General features: G+C 38.4%; 1 protein-coding gene across 2 annotated transcripts in view; it reads right to left on the bottom strand.

Annotated features, from left to right (window-relative positions):
- The window catches only part of LOC120471729 (transmembrane protein 47), a 49,418-nt gene that overhangs the window by 24,168 nt on the left and 1,658 nt on the right, over nt 1-23,592 (bottom strand). For both annotated transcript variants that reach the window (XR_016168220.1, XM_039661628.2), the window contains exon 2: nt 11,746-11,886. Coding sequence is in view for 1 of the 2 variants with exons in the window: in XM_039661628.2 (XP_039517562.1) it covers nt 11,746-11,886 (141 nt within the window). In the remaining variant the exon portion in view is untranslated. The remainder of the gene's footprint in view (nt 1-11,745; nt 11,887-23,592) is intronic.

Genomic DNA, 23,592 nt, shown 5'->3' on the forward strand with positions numbered 1-23,592 from the left:
GCACGTAAATTAAAGAAAAAAGCATTTTCCACAAAACCCACGACATGACATTGTACAACCTGAAATTACCTTGCCTTGTTGTATAAAAGGTCTAATTATCTTTAAGACACTTATCGACCTCTATTGGCTCTATATTCTTCTCTATTTTCTGCACATTACTACGTTTATTGCACCAGATTTTCAAAAGATTTTAGGCATTCAAGCAGCGTGACAAATTTTAATGAGATTTTTCTGTCCTTTTTGATTTTATCACCCTTTTACTTTATGCCACAAAGAAAAAGAAAAAAACTTACGAATAATTTTCAGGTCAGAAATTAAAAACATGATAATCCCAGAACAGGTTCAAATTCCTGTCTATACGAGCCACAAATCAGATTTTAATGTATTCCCAAATGTGTGAATGCATATTTTTAATGTAGAAATATTTGTAAATGACCCTCATGTCAACGTCTGATTGGGTTGGAGGTTTGTGTAATGCCTGTGCCTTGCAATAATTGTGCAATAATGATAGAGATAGAAGCACTAATAAGCAATCAGCCAGAAAAGTTACAACCAGAAGATCATGTCAATCATATAAACAGAGGACAGAACTCAAAGCAATCCTGTTTGAGTTAGCAAGTCCCCCTCTGTAAACAACAAATTAATGAGAGAAATTGTGCATGCTACCATGCTGCAGGGTCTGGCACAGTGTGTGTAGAAGACCTGCCAGCTTGACACACACACACACACACACAGACAGAGAGAGAGAGAGAGACTCATTCCCTCAGGCTCTCCTCACACTCCTCTGCTTTGTGCGAGACTGAAACAGCTTCTTGATGCTGTTGAGTAATACACCGTTAAGCTCCTATGAATTTGTTTCATATAAATATGCTAATAAAACCTCAGACTATAACAAAACCCAATCTCAGAATAACACACAGCTTTCAAAATCAACAGGATAACTTGATATATCTGCACACATCTGTGCTGCATGACCAAACAGAACGCCCTTCAACCAAATTTATAGATTGGGCCAATGTTGTAGTGTCGGCCTGCATTCCCAAAAAGCATCATTAGCCAACTCTGGTCACAAGTTACAGCATAGCCAACATGGTCAATGATTCAGTTGATCCCAAAATCATAGATCCAACATCTCATACTATGTGCACGCAAATGGGAATTTCTCATATTGGTCTCTTTTTTTCTCAAATTTCTGCTATAAATGAGTTATTATAATCTGAAATTAATACTTGATTAATTAGCAGTTCCCACTTTTTATTAGGGGTAACTTGGGATTTCTTAAATATATAGTGCAATTTAAATACATTGTGAGAAAATTAGTTTCCAAAGTTGGAAATAAAAGTATATTGATTATAAGATTATGGGAGTACGTTTCAATCTTTCTACTTCAAAATTTCACATTTAATACAATGTATTTGCGGTTTCTTTTTAATTAATTCAAGTTTACAAACATATTCTGAGTGAAAATTTTTTTCACTGAACATAAAATGTGAACAATTAGTCAAATGATAACTTTAAATGTTAGTACATACTATTAAAAGGCATTTAATTTAAAGTGTGTGTGAAGTTATTTCTTCAGCACCAGCTCAACATCATTAATGACAGTTTTACACTCTTGAACCAATGACAACGGTTTTGGAAAACATTGACTAACACTTCTCCACAAATGAATCATATGGTGGGAGATGTATATCCCAGAGAAATGTCTTGAAAGCCCACAGAAACTGTGAAAATGTTTCTAGTAAGAAATTACATTGACATTCTTTGAAGGGGTTGAATGGACATCCCAACATTCCAAGCCAAACAAACTGGAACTATCCTATTCCAAAGGTCTTCGTTTCAGACTAATTTATTCATTGTCTGATACACACTACACACAAAAAAAAATCAAGTTCCAATCTGACTGTATGGCTTTATGACAAATTTCCAGAAATCAGGGTGTGTGGGTTTTTAATAAGTCCCCAGGCAGTCTTAAGAATGAAGAACTAGTTAATGGATTTGCCAATATTTGTAAGGTTGACGTTTTGTTGGAGACAGTTAATAGAAAATAAATGAGATTGTAATAAATACCTGCCACGGAACAGCTGTCACATACAGTTAAAACATTTGAAAAGCAGTTAAGAGAAAGTGAAACAATTTCAAGGTTGGGAAGTTGAATTGCGAATAAAATTATTAAGACTCATTCTAGTGTCTGAAGAAAAGAAAAAAACGTTGACCCAAATCAAATAAAACCCTTAATAATCTATGGTACATGTACTTAGAATATTATGTAAAGCAGCACTATGTAGTTTTTTTCCAAAACCCTTGAGATGGTACATCAACTTACAATAGGTTGAATGACAGGTCTGCCATAGCCTGACGGTGTCTGTATCGCTTTTACTGGCACTCTGTAACTTCGGGGAGCGGGTAGGAACCCGAGCACAAAAAGAACTACAAAATTCGACTGCTTTACAGCATACATCACTTCCCCCACTTCCTCAAATTCCGATGCGAGAGCCATATGGCCTTATGCTCTAAAAGGCGAGCCCAAAGAGCGTTTTTTTTTTTTTTTTTTACCAAAACCAAATGTGAAGTGTGTCAGAAACAGAGCGCGCGGGCGATCAGTTTACTGTTGGAAATATGTTGTGTAGCTTCGCACCTCGCCGCATCCAGTGTAGACTGCATTGCTATCTTTTGAGGGTGCTTAACACACTCAAGCATCCCTGTAGAGCCGGGGCGGCCAGCTCGAGACGTGAAAGTATACCGATTACAGAGTTTGGTAGGGGCTACATTCTAGCAAGTAAACAATACATGATTAGACGGACAAAATAATCGGTCAGGAACTATATTCTATGTCGGCAGGCTGATAGTCATGAAAATGAATGAATCTTTTTCTAAGTCATTTGGTTCACGAACGAATTGACTCGGAAAAAGATTCGTCCATTTTGATGAACAAGTTTGAACAGGAGAGTCACAAACGTGCGGCACAGAACAGAGCAAGGTATCGCTTGTCAACAAATGCACGCGTGTATTCCCTGGTGTAACCATGACAGATTTTACAACAATAGTAGAAGACAATACTGTTTCCCAACTTTAGGGGGACAAAATTTCAAAAATAAAATTAAATCATATGGTCTTAACCTGTTCATAACAAGGGTGAACTTAAAAAAAGACCTGTAGAAGACAGTATGTTTCAATTCATTCATGGATGTCAGTTATCTAAATGGAGATCATTCCCACCCACTGACGCTGTACCACAGGAAAAGGAACCAAGAGATCGGTATCATGCTTTTGAGGATATTGACCTCACATTTTATATCAGAACAGGATATTAAAGCCCAACTTCACTTCCCCTATAAATGCATGGAATGCCGAAACTGTTATGGGACACATTCCTCTATGTGTGATGTTGTTCCTCCAGAAATATACGCACTTTCGTTCGCATCCTGTTTTCCCAAAAGGGAAGGGATACGGTTTGTGTGTCAAATGTTCTGACTAAAATGTTCTGGGATGTGTTCTATTCAACAACGGAGATTACGCAATGAATGAAGAGGAAATGTCACACCAACAACTAAAACAAATGCTGTGAAAGGACCATGATTCAGCTCAAATCACCAGTAGAGTTTACAGAAATAAACAGGACGAAAGCATAACAATAAATATTTGTTTACATAAGCGTCATGGTTACGTTTGTCTGGGTCGGATACAACTCGATCTATCCCGTTCAGATTCAGAACAGCACATAAAGGCATACTGAAACATTGCTGGTAACGCCTACAGTATGGTCCCATTGGTGTGTGTGTGCTTTGGCTCCTGTAGAGGAGATATACTTTTGTGTGTAAGAGAAAGTAAATTACAGTAGGCATGTAGTAAGTTAATGAGTGTGTGGGTGAAGGACACAATGTGATGAATGAAAAATAGCAGAAATTAGACAAATGAAAACACTTCTAGTCTAGGAGTAAAATATTTAACGCATCTGGAAATGTTGACTTTTATGTGTTTAAAGAGTACATTTTTATTTCAACTGTGCACATCTCCCTGGCTGTTCCATGTTCATGTCACATCATACATCTGCAACCACAAACACACACACACACACATTTAATGACCCTCCCTGCTTGGCTCCATAAGTAGACTTTTATCCACATAAGGCCAGAAAGCAATTACAGCTGGTGAAGAAAATGCAGCCATAACAAAATTCAGTCACAACATACCAACCGAATGTCTCATTTTTTTCACTGTAGTGTTTTTATACTTGAATTTTAGACAAGCAAGATGAATTACACTAATAATATATTCAAAAACAATTAAACAAAATGAATAAATGCAGATACACTTTTGAAAAAACGTTTGCTGATAATTTACTCACCCCCATGTCATCCAAGATGTCCATGTCTTTCTTTCTTCAGTCGAAAAGAAATGAAGGTTTTTGATGAAAACATTCCAGGATTTTCTCCATATGATGGACTTCAATGGGAACCAAAAGGTTCAAGGTCCAAAAGACAGTTTCAGTGCAAACTGCAAACAGGGCTTTAAACTATTCCAGACGATGAATAAGGGTCTTATCAAGTGAAACAATCGCTCATTTAATTAATAAATAACAAAGTTTAACTTTTATAAGCTCAAATGCTCACCTTGCTCTGTTCTGTGACGCACGTTTGTGACTCTCCTGGTCGAACTCGTTCATCAAAATGAATGAATCTTTTTCTGAGTCATTTGGTTCACGAACGAATTGACTCGGAAAAAGATTCGTCCATTTTGATGAAAAAGTTTGAACAGGAGAGTCACAAACGTGCGTCACAGAACAGAGCAAGGTGAGCATTTGAGCTTATAAAACTTAAACTTTGTTTTTTTGTTTTTTTTTAAATGAGCGATCGTTTCGCTTGATAAGACCCTCACTCATCGTCTGAAATCGTTTAAAGCCCTTTGAACAGTTTGCACTGAAACTGTCTTTTGGACCTTGAACCGTTTGGTTCCCACTGAAGTCCATTATATGGAGAAAAATCCTGAAATGTTTTCATCAAAAACCTTAATGTCTTTTCGACTGAAGAAAGAAAGACACGGACACTTTGGATGACAGGGGAGTGAGTAAATTATCAGCAAAAGTTTTTTTCAAAAGTGAACTACTCCTTTACTGTAAGCATTTCATATTGACAGTATAAAGGCCAATTTACACTGCACCGACAGACGCACACCAATGCTGACAGTCACCAGATTACAGTGGGTCACTTCTCAGACATTCAAAGACCAACAAACACTGATTCAACATGTTTGATTAGCAAAAAAGAGAGCCTACAGATGCTGACAGGGGTAACACACTGATCCGGCCAACCCTGACGAAGTGTCTTTTGCTGTCTGCCGGTGCAGTGTGAATTGGCCTTTATACATAAAAACCATTGAGATGGGGATTACACGTTTTCCATATAAGCATCACTGTTCATCCTGTCTGAGCATTTGCACTGGCTACAAGACCCGTGGTCCCAAGAACCCATCGCTCTACACATTTTACGTGCTTCTCAGTTAGAAATCCTTCCCAGTCCTTCTGAGGCTTCTAGGCTAGTCCTCTTCCGCATTAAGCTCTAGAATGAGGCGATGTGGTAAATGTGCATGGCTACGTCATAAATGTTTTCACCCCCACAGTCATGGCACAAAAATTGGGGGAAAATATTTTATATTAAAAACCTTTGACTTTCTAATGCAATAGAGTGAATGAAAACTGTGTTTATTATGAAGAGTTTAGCATTTTACTTCAAACAAAAAGAAAATGGTTCCACAATTTTGTCAGGACCACTATCGTCAAAGATGATTGACATTAGCATGCAGTTTGGACTGGTGGTGTGGTTCTGTTCTAGGAAACAGAAAACAGAACAGAACCAACACGAATGTATTGCAGATATCATTAATGCTCAATTTTAATGTACAACATTATTCGAGAATTAGTCTGATTCGAAATTTCGAAGGGGGTTAACTATCTCTTTAAAGGGACAGTTCACCCAAAAATGAAAATTAGCCCACAAGATTTACTCACCCTGAAGACATCCTAAGTGTATTTGACATTCTTCTTTAGTTATATTAAAAAAAAAAAATGTCCTGGCTCTTCCCAGCTTTATAATGAGAGTGAATGGCCGGAGAAAATTTGAAGCCCCAAAAAAGCATCAATCCATAATAAAAGTAATCCAATATGGCTCCAGGGGGTTAATAAAGTCCTTCCTAATGGCGCTTTTCCATTACAAGTACCAGCTCGACTCGGCTCGCTTTTCGCTCCGTTTTCCATTGCAGACAGTACCGCCACAACAACCCGGTCTCATCCCAAGACGTCATATAACTGACATTTTGGGACGTCTTTTGACCATACGTCAATATTCGCCTTTTTAGGGCCCCCTTAAATGTCGGTAGATGAGGTTATGGGATCCCAACTCTACCCCAGACCTAAACCTAACCCTAAACCTAACCCATCACCTAACTGACGTTAAAGGTAAAGCGTCAGTTGTATGACGGCCCGGGATCGCCATCTACCGACGTTTAAGGGGGCCCTAAAAAGGCGGATATTGACGTACGGTCAAAAAACGTCCCAAGACGTCAGTTATATGACTTTTTGGGATGAGACTGTGTTAGCCACAAATAGTACCCGGTCGTCATAGCGACGCCTTCCGTTCCTCGTTGCCCCATCAAGCTCTCGCAGGATCCTCTCTTCGGAAACCAAACAAAGGAAATTCTGCACCTCCTTGTTTGACTACGAGTTTCCATAATAATAGTAGTAAGTTTAGTAACTATCTCTGGCCAAACTATGTAAAAATGGTGGGGTTATTCTGGATACTCCATCTGGCGCAGTGAATGGTGACGATTATCTGACCAATCAGCAGTCGGCATTGCTTTCACGTTACATTTTAGTATCGCCTCAGCTCGCTCAGATCCTCACAGGAGGTGATACAAAAAAAGTACCCGAAAGCAGGTACAGGTACAACTTTTACACAGTGGGAAACCGAGCCGAGTTGAGTCGAGTCGAGCTGGTACTGTGTAGAGGAAAAGCGCCATAAGTAAAGCCATGCACTGGTTTAAGAAAAATATCCATATCTAAAACTCTATAAACTTTAATCAGCTTCCGACAGACGGCTGTACGCATCGATTTACGGTGGAAGACTAACCCCTGACCCGACGCGCAACGCAATTGCGAACGCGGAAGCTCAGGGGAAAGAGCAAAACAAAACACTGGTCGCAAATTCGCCATTTTTATGAGAAATGTTGGAGGATTTCTATATAATAGAAGAGGAGCTTCAATTTGTTGTATAAACCGCGAGAGGCGTCTAAGCTTACAACACTCCTACATCATACATGCGTCACAGGTTACTCTTGCGGTGCAAGTCGTCTGGCAGAAGCTAGTTATTTTAGATTATAAAATTTCGTACAAAACCCATGGCTTCGCTTCAGAAGACCCCCCGGGAACGCGTGGAATATTTTTATCAGGGATGGATGCACTTTTTTGGGCTTCATTCAAATTCTCTCCAGCCATTCACTGCCATTATAAAGCTTGGAAGTGCCAGGATATTTTTTAATAGAACTCCGATTGTATTTGGCTATTAATTTAAAAAAGTTTTAATTTTTGGGTGAACTAGCCCTTTAAGGTTGACAAAAATGTGCAGAGATTCTTAAGAACCAGGATTGAAAACCACTGCACTAGTCTACGGCTTCAACAAGTTAGGAGATGGGCAGTATGAGAGAGAGACATGGAAAAGTTGACTGGACAGCAGGAGTAAACAATGTGTCAAATTGCCATATAGGCAGATTCATTCATCACTCTTAAAAATGAAGTTCTTCAATGGCATTCATTAACCTTAAAACATCCATGAAACTTTTCCATTCCACAAAATGTTCTTTGTGATGGAAAAGGTTTCTTTTAGATTTTTAACATTAAGAAAAACAGTTCTTTTAAGAGCTGTTCACTGAAAGGTTCTTTGGGGAACGAAAAAATGGTTCTTCTATGGCATCGGTGCAAAAACCCTCTTTGGGAACTTTTATTTTTAAGAGTATACACCATTCTCTTCAGACTGAAATAACTGAATTCATCTTTCCATCTATTCCTTCATAAACTCTGTTTTCCTAGCACCAATGAGGAGAACTGTCTTACATAAGAGGAAATATGCCTTACATAATGTCAAAAGACTGTTGGCAAGTAGAAAGCAGTTTAATGCATGTGTAAACTGAGTGTGGTACCACTGAGAACAGCTGTACTTGCCAAGAGCCAAATGAGAGTAAATAAAACAGCGAGTACATAAAATATTACTTGCCAGTTGGTGGATAACCAAATTCAGCAATAGCATAGCCATGCTTAAAACTGGGGTAATATGGGCTACTTTAAAACTGTCTTTTTCTTACAGTCAAGCTTTTAGCTAAGCTACTAGACTAAAGCCATTTTAAGGGAGAACATATTTAAAAAGTAAAACTATCAGATGATGCAAATAATCATTAGAGCATTATTTAGCTAGCAGAGAATCGAAATTTGGGATCTCAGTAAGAGACGACAGGTTAGTTCAGGTTGGAGCATAAAATAAAATGTTACCTTAACTACTACTTTGTTGACTAAATTATTTTTTTCTTTAGAACTATAAGTAACTTTGCACCTACATTTTAGCTAACTCTTTTTAGAATGCAAGTAAAAGTTAAGTCTGCTTAATATCTGCCAACACTTTATTTTGATGCCCCCCAACAGACATTCTACTAACTATAAGTAACTTTACAACTACATCTACTTCTACTAATCTGAACCCTAATAGAGTGCCGAAGTGATGACGTCACTTTGTAGGACAACTCGGAAGCTGGCGACGCATGGGTTTCTTTGATCAAAAAGCTATGCATTTTCCCCATAGACTTTTGAAAAATCGCAAAAAATAAGATCTGTGTTTAAAGGGATACTCCACTTTTTTGAAATAGGCTGATTTTACAACTCCCCCAGAGTTAAACAGTCGAGTTTTACCGTTTTCGAATCCATTCAGCCGATTTCCTGAACCAGACAGTTTCTGGTCTCATTGACTTCCATAGTATATTTTTTTCCAACAATGGAAGTCAATGAGACCAGAAACTGTCTGGTTACTGATATTTTTCTAAATATCAAGAAATCGGCTGAATGGATTCGAAAACGGTAAAACTTGACTGTTTAACTCTGGGGGGGTTGTAAAACGAGCCTATTTCCAAAAAAAGTGGAGTATCCCTTTAACAAAGAGTTGTGACCCTTACATGTTTTGTTAATTCACAAGTTAATCCAAAATTTATACATTTTGAAGCCTATATAAAGTTTGTTAAAAACACAAGCAGGTTATAACTGTGTGTTCTATGTCATAGATCAAAACGTGAAAATATTTAGAGGCTTTGTTCACCACAGAACTTATTTCAGGCAATTTAGCAAAAACCCATTCAAAAATCCCATAGACTTTAGAGCGAGGGAACCGGTAGTGCTAAAATGCTAATCACATCCACGTTTGGCCTACAGAGTGACGTTGTAACTTCGACACTCTATTCCTAAAGTCGTGATAGACTTTGAGCATGCAAAATGTCTTCAGACACTGAAACGGTTGTGATATGACGTCACGCTCTGCAGCATCTTTACCAAACGTAAACTTTGGAAAGCAAAGAAATGCGAAACTTTACGCATGAGCTTGCGTTTGTGGTCCGACGCATTTGCATGCGTATGAATAGAAGTCAATAGAACGAAAATTGTAGTGTGACCGTCTCTTAACCCTAACGGCGTGTGTCCACCAAAGCGTTTTCCTACGCGTCTGGCGTATGTTTTCAATTGTTTTCAATGGGAGCGCCGCGGTTTTTAAACGCCATGAGCGCAACAAGGCGCTGAGCATTTTTTTCACGCTGAGAGTTGAAAAATGTTCAACTTTGGATAAAACGCAGCGCTCATCACTGTCACTTTTTACCCACCCATCCAATCACAGACTAATACCACACCGACCAACTGTCACAACATTCTTTCTGTACAACGACATCAACCAGCAGAGCTAACCGAACAAAATGGATGAAAAATATTTTTTTAGTATGAAACAAATGATCTGCGAAATCAGTTACAAGTAAACTGTGCTGCGGATATTCTGTATCATAGCAACGAAACGTCTCAACGGACGTGTTATTATTTGTTATGTGTAGTTATTTGTGGGGCAAATAACTAATTGTGTACTTTGTTGGTGCTCTACTGAGTATAACAGGGTGCTGACCTCAGATCAGACTGCTTAGGTCCTCTGCCCTGTGCCATTACCCCGTTGTTACGATTAAACTAACAGAGGTTCTGGAACAGCATGTGATTCCTCACATGGAACATGCATTCCTGAAGTGCAAATTCAGATCCCCCCACACACACACACAGATATAATAGCTAGTGAGGGTTTCACGGGAGCTGGCGCTCTCATATAGAGCATATTTTATTTGATGTAGCCGCTGTTTCTGAAGGTAATTTTCTGGCATTAGAAGTCAAAGCCACTGGAGACGTTGCTCAAAGCACATCAGAAGCAGTTTTTTAAATCCTTAACCTCCCTATTCTCTCTCTATCTTTTCCCTGCACTCTCATACAAGGATAATCCTCACACAGCCAGAATCCACCCAGAGCTAAGTGAGAGAACAGCAGACTCTTGATTGAGAAAGTCTGGGAAAAGAGAGGAGGGGAGAGGGTGGCTTTTGGTGAAAGAACGTTTTTCATATGTTAAGTAATGGTTGGTGGTAAGGAATTTCTCTCACATCCTACCTTTCTTTAACCCTCAGATTCTGTTCTGCCCTTTTAATTGCTAAAATACATGTTTAAATGAATAATTCACCAAACAAATTAACATTCGGTCATCATTTACCCAGCCTGATGTCATTATCAACTTACATTCTCGAGAACATATTGTGCAGAATGCTCATGCTGTCGTTTTCCAGACAGTGAAATTGGATTGTGATTTGGTCTGTACCCAAACAACAACCATAAATATTTATATTTTTAAAGAAAACCCCAACCCGAGACAGACCCGATAAAATGAGATCCGAGTGTGACCTGACAGCAATTATTTTTTAACCCAACTAGACACAAATATAAAATGTAGCATTTATACTGTGGATTTAAAAAAAAAACATATGTGTATAACATATATGTATATATATATATATATATATATATATATATATATATATACATGTAGGTTTTCTTAAATAAAGAAAATGCTGTACTTATTCAAAGCAACAGTTCATTTACTATTGCTTTGCAAACAAGCATAGATGCTACAAAATGAATGCGGCACTTCATTCACGATAGAGGTGTGTGGAGTTATGAGGTCTGACCGACAATTTGAGGAGCCAATGCAGCAACAAGTTTCAGTCACATGCTCTTTTTAATACTTTTCATTGGTTATATACATGTTTCTGTTATTTGGTGCTGTGACTTGACTTGACTTGCTAGGTTTGAGCCACTGACTTGTGGATTTAGACTTGATGGCAGGGACTTGAGACTTACTCGTGACTTACGTGTGTGAACTGCTCTCACCACTGGTGGTGTGTGGGCAAGAAAGAGAAACAAATTTCTGACTAAAGCTATCTAAAAACCTCAGGTCTGACCATCAGGACCCAATGGCATTTACACTATAAATGTGCTTAGCACTTTCCACTTGCTCATTGGATGTTATGCCTGATGTCATTAGAGTGTGATTAGAGGTCAAGGGTCACATTCTCAGAATTCTCCTGCTAAAGGCTTATGACCAAAGTCATTGTTTTCCAGCAAGTTGTAAATGTGGGTCTTACCTGCTGAGAAGAGGAACACTGCAACCATACGATAGTGTCTTCTGTGTGTGCCTTTACACAAAGAGATCAGTGCGATAAGAAATGCCACTAATGTCACAGACGCTCCGGCTAACAACAATATCAGCGTCGCTATTTGCCAGTCTGAAAGAGAGGGACACAGAAAATCATTGGTTAAGAAATCATTTAAGTCATAACTGTCTATTATAAGAGTTAAAGAGATATTTCATCATCCAAACATTAAAATTCATTTGGACTACAAATGGAGAAATGTAACAAAACAAAAAAACAAAAGCCCTGTTTGCACTAGTCCATATAATGACAATGACCTGCACCCAGTCTCATCATGCAAGAAATTCCAAGTGTTTTGAGGGCAAACCTAAAATTTTATTTAGTATTGAGCACATTTTTCTGAATTCTGATTTTTCAAGAGTGCGCTCATCAGCTTTTCCTGAATCAACCGGAGTGATGGCCTACTGTTGCTCTTACCCACGCTTTAATGAACATCATAAACGCGTGAAGAAGGTCGCTGTTCACTGTATGTCATCATGGACGAGCGTGAGCATATTTACACGGAGTGCACATTTTCAATGCAAAAATCCATTAACAAAGGACACTTCTGGATTGATTGTGAGCATTTGTTTGGTGATTAACCACTGAATCATACTTTATGTGAAAGACTGAAAGGGATAGTTCACTTTGAAATCAATTTTTGATATGTTTTAGCTTACCTCAAGGGCATCCAAGATGTAGGTGTCTTTGTTTACACAGTATTTTACATTTTGATATTGTCCGTCAGTCATATAATGGAGGTATATGGGGTCCACCTCAAAGAGCATGCACAGAGAAGTCCAAATTAAACATGATTTAATGACTTGTAAATGTAAGTACACAATGAAGGCATAAGACACGAAACAAGCGGTTTGTGTGAGAAAACGAACTGTATTTATATCGTTTTTACCTGTTGTAATCACAGCCACGTCCAAGTGATCTGAGGGCGTGGGCGCTTTGTGGCTTTGGTAACAAGAGGTAAAAACGATATAAATACTGTTCATTTTCTCACACACACCGCTCGTTTTGTGTCGTATGCCATCAATGTGTACTTACATTTACGAGTCATTAAATCATGTTTAATTTGGACTTCTCTGTGCATGCTCTTTGAGGTGGTGACCATAGACCTCTATTATATGACTGACAGACACAAACGGTTTGACCTAAAAATATCAAAATGTAAAATACTGTGTAAACAAAGACATATACATCTTGGATGCCCTTGAGGTAAGCTAAAACATATCAAAAATTGATTTCAAAGTGAACTATCCCTTAAGTATGATTTACCTTTGTTCAGATTTGATGGGAATAGTTTTTAAGGTGAAAATGTGTCGGCCGTTTGCAACACTTTGTCTTGGAGTAAATGAGCTTAGAGGCCATTAAGCAAACAGATGGGAGGAAACGGCATTGTATGTACACTTACTCCTATCAGCCAAATGGCAACGTTCCATCCTTCCCCCCTAAACACTAATTTAACACCCATGTGAACGAAGAGGCACTGAAAATGGTCTTCACCTTTGTAGGTGTAGGACAAGCATTACAATTAAATACGATGACATTGCTGGACAAAGGCATTACATTTGGGCAGCTTTTTCACTAAAGCCTACAGATCTCATTTAAAGTCCAAGTGAGAGTTCAATTGATTGTAGCACTGTAAAACCACGATAAACAACAAATGCCAGTGACCGCACATTTCAAATTAATGCCAAGCTGCTATGTTGTTACATTTTGCCATAGTACCAAAAATGCATTTTGGCTGGGTTAATGGGGCCGATGAATGCCAGGGGCCTGGAGAAGTGAGACCTGTAGTAACCTGACAACCAAAGAGAAAGTACTGCGAAAGTAAAATTGATAATGATAGATAAACAACGGTGAATTGAGTGTGTCCCAGTAACTGCACTGACAAAATGATAAATCTGATTTGTCCAAGGCACTTCTGGCTTCTGAACGCATGCTGCAAGTACATTCATTTTAGTAATTGTGACCATATATGTGCAAATGTATGTTTTGTTCAGATATTTTTTCACATTTAACGCACTGCAGACTAGGGTTGGGTATCGTTTGAATTTGAACGATTCTGATTCCGATTCCGATTCCTTGTTTCGATTCCGGTTCCTAACGATTCTCGATTCCGATTTTTTTAAGAGGCAGGGTCAAAAAAGTTTAGCTAACCTTGCTAACCAACGGCCTTTCTGAAGGAAATAATCCTTTCTGAAGGAAATACTCCTTCGGTAAAAATACTCCTTTTGTCACAAATTTTGCATTTTGCCGAGATTTCGTTATTTTTAGAAAAGCGAAGCCACACTTGGGACCGCCGACGTAAGGTACTCATGTTCGACTCGCGTGGTTATGCCAACACTTCCGGTAGACGCTTCTTCGTTGGTGTTGTTCAGCGGTTTCTTCTTCCGCTCGGCGGACTGTGAATATCGAAACTAGGAATCGAAATTTTAACTTTTGAACGATTCCGGGAAAAACGAAAAGTTAGTCTCGGTTCCAATCGATACTCGATTCTCGATACCCAACCCTACTGCAGACCTAGGTTTTAATTAACCACTTCATTTACAATTGCAAAAATAGCATTTGCAATTGTGAAACACTGAAGTTCTTATTCAGGTTTTGAGATTACAATCATAATGTATAAGATCTCTTTTGCTTTCTTTTTTTACGCACAAAATCCATGTATGGGGCAATAAGAGTAGGGTTGGTGCCCTGGAACCTCAGTCATAAGGCTATAAACTGTCCATGACAGTCGCGTGAGTTCGCTAGTGCAATGGAATTAGAACAGAATGCAGAGGTCACGTTTTTAACATGCCTTTTAAACTCTAATGCCAAAGATGTCTGCATATGGACTAGCAAGAAAGCAATTCAAATGGATTGCAGAGAGAATAAGAATGCATTCTGTGTGCAAAATGCAGTGCTGTGTACTGTAGAAAAGTGATATGCAAATAAAACAATTCTAAAGTCACTCGTTGTAATTTCTACTTAAAGATTTGGTCTGTCATAATCAATTCTAAAAATAACCAATGCATTTCGGCTTGAGAGCCTTTTTCAGGGTATGCAACAGACACAATGCATGAACATTTTAAAAAAACATCTCCATAGTGAGTTACTTATACAAAGAAAGTTAACAACGGCTGACAAGCTACGTCTCACACTAATTAGTTAAAGGGTTAATGATCAAGATGAAACAATCATCCATCCAATCAGAAAACATATTCCCCTTTTTGCACTTATATTGTCTGTTTCTACACACATGTGAACTGGTAAAGTAGCTCCAGATCCTACCTTCAATGTCCTCATATTACCTCATAATCTCCACAAAATAAATATTTGTGATTAAATTGGATTAATATGAGCAATTGAAGAGTTCAGATGCAAAAGCCTCTAAATGCCATTTGAAATTTTCTTCCTTAATGATGATTTTTTTAAACTTGTATATTTAAGTTCAGTAATTTCACTTAAATAACAATTAATAGGTAATTTTCATTGTCATTTAAGTGAAATTACTGAACTTAAATATACAAGTTTGATAAAAATCATCATTAAAGAAGAAAATTTCAAATGGCATTTAGAGGCTTTTGCATCTGAACTCTTCAATTGTTATTATTACTTATTATAGCTTTGCTGGAAAAAATGGCATTTTCAATAAAACTCGGCTGCTTAGAAAGGTGTTTTTTTATCGTTAAAATCTGACTAGAGAAAATGGAGAAAAGGGTGTGTATTGTTTTTCCTTAGGCTAAATAGGAAAACTTCAACACCCATAATTCACTGGGTGGGTGTGTTGCCGTCCAAGGCCACTCACAGTCTGCTCCTATTGTATAAGCTTGACCAGAGTCATATACAAGGAAATACTTCTTATCAAACTTTTAGTTATAATGGTGTCGACTTGTTCCACTGCGTTGTAGTCAGTGGCCAATGGCAGTAAAGCATTGGAAAATCTGAAAAACCTCTGTGTTTGTAGTTTCCATTTTAAAGGGATACTTCACTTTTTTTTTTTTTTTTTTTTTGGAAATAGGCTCATTTTACAACTCCACCAGAGTTAAACAGTCGAGTTTTACCATTTTCTAATCCATTCAGCCGATTTTCTGATATTTAGAAGAATATCAGTAACCAGACAGTTTCTGGTCCCATTGACTTCCATAGTAGGAAAAAAATATATACTATGGAAGTCAATGGGACCAGAAACTGTCTGGTAACTGAAATTAGTCTAAATATCAGAAAATCGTCTGAATGGATTCGAAAACGGTAAAAACCAACTGTTTTTACTCTGGCGGAGTTGTAAAATGAGCCTATTTCCAAAAAAAGTGGAGTATCCCTTTAAACTAGATAACTTTTGCTGTGTCCGAAATCTCCACTCAAACCTCTACTCCCTACCCCCTAGATAACAAAGAAAAAGTAAACTATGGTCATTTAGATGTACTACTGTACTGACATTGTAACAATACAAAGTGGGTTGAAATTTACAAACAATAGCGTTTTCTTTTTGTTGTTGTTGGTTTTTTTTACTGAACAGACAGCACAAACTACATGCAACACACTGCGTTCTGCTTTTATGTTGTTTTTAGTGTGCTGGACAGTTACTGTGAGAATGCTGGATTTCTGATTTGCCATAATACACTGGTGAGATGTTTCATCACACTAGGCATAAAGCTTTTGCCACAGTTCTCTCTCACACACATCTTCAATAGTTTTTTTTTCATAATTCCTCTCAAGTCTAATCCCACTTCTCTTGCCCCAAATAAGACAAGAAAGACACTCAGAGTAAATTAGCCCTTAATTTGATCCTTTTACAATGATCTCCCAGGGGTTCAAGGATTGTGCACGTCTCACTCACACACAAACACATGCACCTACACTTTACCTCAAACACACACACACACACACACACACACACACACTCTGATACCTCTAAGCACTTTATTCATTTGTGTCCTCCTGGGTGTTGTTTTTTTAATGAGTTGTGCCAAAAAAGAGCAGTGAGCGCTCAATATAACCCGTAACACAAGCACCATCAGTCACAATAGCCAATCATCAGCATGAGTGTGTGAGACAGAAAAAGACACAAGGGTTTTCCCAGGGTATCTATGTCATTGATTATGCATTGAGCCCTGTTCTCTAAAAACACCATGTAAAAATGGAAAAGAATGATGTGAAAGCAAGTTAAAAGAGTTTTGAAATATAATATATATATATAATATATATATATATATATATATATATATATACACCAATAGGGTTTGAAATCTAATATATATATATATATATATATATATATATATATATATATATATATATATATATATACGTATATATATATATATATATAGGATATATATATCCTTACAGTCAAGTCATAAAAGAGATGTATTTAAGTCATTGTCTACAACTGAGACTAGAAGCATGTGTAGTCTCAGGCTTTTGGAGTCCACTGCCCATCTGTTCTATTTCTGATCTATTTTTTTCCAGAGCATTCGGTTTCGTGAATGTGCCCATGGGTTTGAGTGTTAGGGGTCACCACACTAAGTTTAAAGAGAACATGAAAGAATCACAAAGGAGACAAAGTAAGAAGCAGGTGTGTATCCTCGAATTAGGCACAGTTCAGTTCACCAATAGCCACATAAGCTATTTGGCTCACATTTATATGGCTTAGTCTGGCTCTATTCTGGTGTGAGGTTACATTTCCCAATCAAACATTAAAATTGTGTCTGCATTCATTTTATTCACCCTTTCAATATGTAGTTTCAATCACAAATGCAACATTTCGAAACTACAATTGGTTGCAAACGGGTTCGACGTTAAAGACAATCTCTGTGTGTGTGTGTCTCTCGCAAGAAATCCTCTTATCTCTGTCCCACAAAGCACGCAACAACCCCTTCCAGTGTAAGTTTAAGAGTGCACCCTCAGGCTTCCCCTTAGGACAGATCTGTACAGATAGATAGGCTAATGATAAAAGATGACAAAGACAGAGAGAAATATGGACTATACATCAAAATAGCCATAATCCCACAGAAAGCATCTCTAGGGTTCTCTTCCAAACTCCATTCCCAGCGAGGAGCCTGCTGTAGGCTTAATATCATCAGAAACTGCCCTGGGATTCTTCAGAGATTGCCATCTTTCTCAGCAGTGTACGCCAGAAGGACAACAAGAGAGCCAGGCAGAGAGAACAGAGAGAGGGAATGCACCAAAGAACTGTTTCAAGACATGCCAGGGACCAGACTGCAGCACAGCGGCACTGAAAACAAGAAGAAACCCTGTGTCTTAAAGCTTCTGTCTTTTTCTATACGGCTTGCAAATGTATTCTCAAATCTCAACACTGATGTGGTCTGGAATGGAATTGAGTTTAAGATCTGGTTCACTGCAAATTGACACTCTGGGCCCTATTTTAACGATCTGAAACGCAAGTGTCAAAGTGCAAAGTAACTTTGTGGGCGGATCCCGGCGTTGTTGCTATTTTCCCGGCGGGATAAATGCCTCTTGCACCTGGCGCAAATCTAAAAGGGGTTGGTCTGGAGTAGCTTCATTATTCATAGGTGTGGTTTGGGCGTAACGGAAATAAACCAATAAGAGCGTCATATCACATTCCCTTTAAAAGAATGAAGAACGAGGTGCGCCTACGCTATCTCACGACCAATTCGTACGAATTCGTACAAGTGATTCAAAAGTGGTTAATTCGTACTAGTTCATACGACCTCACTCGTACGAATTTGTACAATTTGTCTAAACCCACGTGACGGTTATGTTTAGGGGCGGGGTCAGGGGTAGGTCATTCGTACGAATTTATACGAATTGGCTAATTCGTAAAATATGTACGATTTAGCAAAATCGTACTAATTCGTATGAGTGAGGTCGTACGAATTGTTACGAATTAGCCACCTCGTAAAATTCGTACGAATTCCCGTGAGATCGGGTTGGGTGCGCTTGTTCCATGGCGCAATTCTATTTTAACGGCGCATTTACCAGACACACTTCACAATCGGTTCACAGCCGAGGAGATCGATGTTCTCGTCAGGGCCGTAAAAGAAAGAGAAGTGACATTGGGGATGGGACAAACCCACCCAAATTAGCTTCGGTTAAACATGCATTTAATAACTTGGGTAAATGTGTAAGTTTTATGCCTATTTTTCCCATCATCATGGACACAACAATGATTTCCCTCATGTTTATATATTTTTTTCTTATAATAATGTATCATTTGCAAAAAGTAAAATGCATCTGTGTAGCTGAGAGAATCATCTACAGTGTATGCGCGTTGTTCACACACTGTATTATGGCCAAGCATGCGCACTTAAAATTGCATCTGAATGTACGCGCAACGCGCCACTGACTTTAGACCAGGTTTTTGAAAAATATGAAATATGAAAATTCTGATCTTTACGCATCCTGATGTCATTCCAAACCTGCATGACTTTGTTCTTCAATGAGTAGTTACAAATTCTGAAGACTGTGCAGTCTCATTGCAATTAGAGTGAATGGGGAACATTACTAAGGATGTAGCAGCACCATAAAAGTGGTCTATGACTCATGCATTATATTCCTGCAAAGTTTCCTAAAGACATTCAATAGCTTTGTGTGAGGAACAGACTGAAATGGGCATTGTTATCCAACTGATTATATCCCCTTCCAGTGAGGCACTATTGAAATCGAGAAACTGGAATGAATTATTCAGACCGGGTTTATGAACTGGACAAAATGATACAATGTAATGAACTCAAAAGAACACTTCCTTCTCGAATCCTACACTACTTCTCATTAACTTGCTAAGGAGAATGTAAAGGTCTTTGGTCTCATTTATAAAGCGTGCGTACGCACAAAACAGGGCTGGAAACATACGTATGCCAGTTTCCACACAAAGGTTGTGATCTATAAAAAATGTGCACACCGACATTCTGGAGACAAAGGGAATTGGCCACACTGATGTTGAGCTGGAGTTAAATGTCTTTTTGGTCACTTTTAGACCGAAAATCTAATGAAAATTATAGCCTATAGGCTACAGAAAGATAATAGCCTACAAATATAATTTCACTCACCAAGCCTGTCACTTGAAGCCAATATCCATCCCTTCTTAAAGGTGCCATGTGTCAAAAAAAAATCAAATCATACTCCATATTCCATACAAGATGGGGGCAGTATACCTCCAGAAAGTGAGTTGTGCCGCGGCCGCGGAGATTGGAGATTTTTAGAGATTAGAGACTATATGAACAACATCTCAACACTGAATTATAAAGGCCATCTCATTTCGATACGATATACGATATGGGAAATGAAAGCCCGGGCTATTATTTGACGTTTTACGGTATTCGTTTTGTTCATATTCCATTTTTATTATTAGTTTGAATTAATTTGACTGACAGCATTCGCTGATGTTGACTAGGGGTGCACGATATATCGAATCAATATCGTTATCGCGATATCACGTTGCTCGATATCCATATCGAAAGTGTCGCGATATTTACGCAATATTTTTTTTATGATGCGTCTGGTCCGACATGCACCGTTGCATTTCCCCCCGACTCATTTCCTGATTCTCCTTCTCCATAAACAATATTAAATCAAGAGAGGTTTAACTTTTCATGCTACAGATTTCCCACAGTGGTCAGAAAGAACAGGGGAGACACTTTGTTTTTCTCAATATAAAGTCGCTACTCGCTCCAAAGCTAACCGCCGTCACTCTCTCACTTCTCCCTTGCTCTCCAACCACACAGTCCCACACACACACTTGCCGGTGGCTCGACGCGCACACCAGCGCACAAGTATTAAACATCAGGCCACGGTCCACCTGGCAACTTCATGCGTTTTCACTGATCGGATAGCTATCTGACTTATCAAAATACGATCTTCAATTCCCGCGCTATATGCAGATTTAATGGAGTTCACGTCACCGAAAGCAGTTATGAGCTGCGTTTTATGATCATCAGGTAAAATAAGATAAGTTCGTTTATTTAATTTTAATGAAGATAACTGTGAAAAGCGTCTGCGACTTACTTTCACTTTGATAGTTTGCGCGTTGGCGTGATGAAAAGTAAATGTTCAGCAGCTGCTCATCTGCGGTGATGCGTGTTGCAGTCGCGCGCGTCGTCATATCTGGCCATAACATGACAAGCCTGTAACGTTCTCATTTTTAGCGTTTTTGGAAGGAGTACATTTTACATATGTGGTTTATTCAATAACGAGATGCATTTACATTTGTCCAGTTTCGACTGAAATGCGGCCCAGACCACCTCCTGAAGTGGTTTGAGCGATTAGATTCAAATACGTCACGAATGCGTTTCACAGGGCATTTACATCTGGTCTTTTCACGGTCATAGCTATCCGGTTAAAGAAAACGCATATAGTGGCGTTTATGTTGCATAGTGTGTTCTGTAGACTTGCTATTTATTTATTATCTTTTACACTGTAGTGTACACAACTAACATGTCCTGTTCTGTAGACATATTATTTAGGCCTATTTATTAATGCTGTACCAGTCCAATATGACTGTCAGTTGAAATAAATCTTATGTTGTAAGAAAACTTGTTTTATTTATTAATCTTTTTGATGCGTTTTCCAATAACTTTTGTAGTTTTACATCCGTTTAAAAATATCGAAATTAATATCGATATCGCAATATTCATTATCGATATCGCAATATCACATTTTTGTCAATATCGTGCACCCCTAATGTTGACCAAGCTAGCGCCATTCAGAGCTGCCAACTCTCACGAATTCACTGTGAGACACGCAATTGACACTTTTCACACGCTCTCACGCCACACATTAATTTTGTCACGCACAGAAAAGGACACGGAGACCAACAGACTAGACAGAGCAGGTTAGTTATGATTAGAGCCCGACCGATAAAGGATTTTGAAGGCCGATACCGATACAAATATTTTTGGGTTTTAAAATCCGATATTCCGATATATCGCTGATATTTTATTTATTTATTTATTTGAAACTGGACATGATAGTCACAAATTTTGTCATGCTTATTTGAGTAAAGAGAACTGATGGGGATGTTCTTTTAATTGTTATTCAAGCAATATACTGTATGTATCGTGACCAACTCAATGAATGTTGCCAACAGGGACGGTGTAGAGTGCCCTCTAGTGGACAAACTATACAACTCCAACACTCATGACATGGTTCAAGCGTGTTTCGTCCGTTTTTATTTTATTTTTGAAATATTAATTTATCGGCCATTATAACTGCCGATACCGATCGTTTGGAAAATGCCTAATATCGGCCGATAATATCGGTCTGGCTCTAGTTATGATATATAAAAAAATCTCAGCTCTCAGATACTGTCAGATACTGTCAATACTGTCAGTTATTCGTGTATTGCAGTTTGGCTGGTGGTTATGTTGCCCGCCTGCCGCATACCGCCTCCAATGGCCGAAACTGGTATTATGACACCTGCCGGCCCGGGCTAGAAATGTAACATTTTTTATGACATCATCAACCTTATTTCTTCTCATTCTTTTGATGCGTGCCATGTAGCTAATTTTTTTGGATATTTTAACCTCAATTCTGACACATGGCACCTTTAAATGTCCGCGCCAGCAAGCACGTTGGACCGTTTAGTGAAACTGAGGCACATATAACCTATAATCTAACGGTATACAAGTAAAATAAGTAAAACCGTAAATCTACTGAACATTGATGCATAAAAAAATGTATCTTAAAGGGTTAGTTCACCCAAAAATGAAAATTAGGTCATTCATTACTCACCCCCATGCTGTACCAACCCCGTAAGACCTTCGTTCGTCTTCGGAACACAAATGAAGATATTTTTGATTAAATTTGAGAGCTGTATAACTACCACATTGGCTCCTAAGGGACTGCCTCTTGACGGCCCAAAAAGTCAATGAAGAAAATGTTTAAATATCCCAAGTGACTACCGTGGCTCAACTATATGTTTATCAAGCGACGCGAATACTTTTTGTGCGAAAAAACAAACAAAAATAACGAGTTTATTCGACTATTTTTTTCTTCCTTGTAGGCCAGAACGAGACTTCCTTATAGATTTCCACGACGCATGCGCGAGAATTGCGATCTGAAGTAGTAAGCTGGTGTACGCAGATCGCAAATCTCGCGCATGCGTCGTGGAAATCTATAAGGAAGTCTCGTTCTGGCCTACAAGGAAGAAAAAAATAGTCGAATAAACTCGTTATTTTTGTTTGTTTTTTCGCACAAAAAGTATTCGCGTCGCTTGATAAACATATAGTTGAGCCACGGTAGTCACTTGGGATATTTAAACATTTTCTTCATTGACTTTCTGGGCCGTCAAGAGGCAGTCCCTTAGGAGCCAATGTGGTAGTTATACAGCTCTCAAATTTAATCAAAAATATCTTCATTTGTGTTCCGAAGACGAACGAAGGTCTTACGGGGTTGGTACAGCATGGGGGTGAGTAATTAATGACTTAATTTTCATTTTTGGGTGAACTAACCCTTTAATTGATTTATTCGTTCAAAAACAAGGCAAGGATATAGGCTACTAAATTAATAATAATAATAATTTATTGTGACACAGCACATCTGTATTTCATATTTTCCTAACGTCTTTTACCTCAACATGGAATCACATGGATGAATAATCATATGCAAATGATATGAAGATGAGGATATGCATATTTAAACTAGGCGTTGTAAACTCCATATGGTTATTTTGGGTAGATGACGCATGTGTGCACAATCTTCGGCTGACTGGGATTTATAAAGTGAATTCTGCACAGGTTCTGCCGTACGAATGGTTTTATAAATCGGAATATTTTTTGGCGTATGCCATTTTTGACTTTCGGGCACACGTACACTTTTAGTAAG

Source organism: Pimephales promelas, chromosome 4, assembly GCF_988280905.1.
Source record: "Pimephales promelas chromosome 4, fPimPro1.hap1.1, whole genome shotgun sequence".
Classification (NCBI taxonomy): Eukaryota; Metazoa; Chordata; class Actinopteri; order Cypriniformes; family Leuciscidae; genus Pimephales; species Pimephales promelas.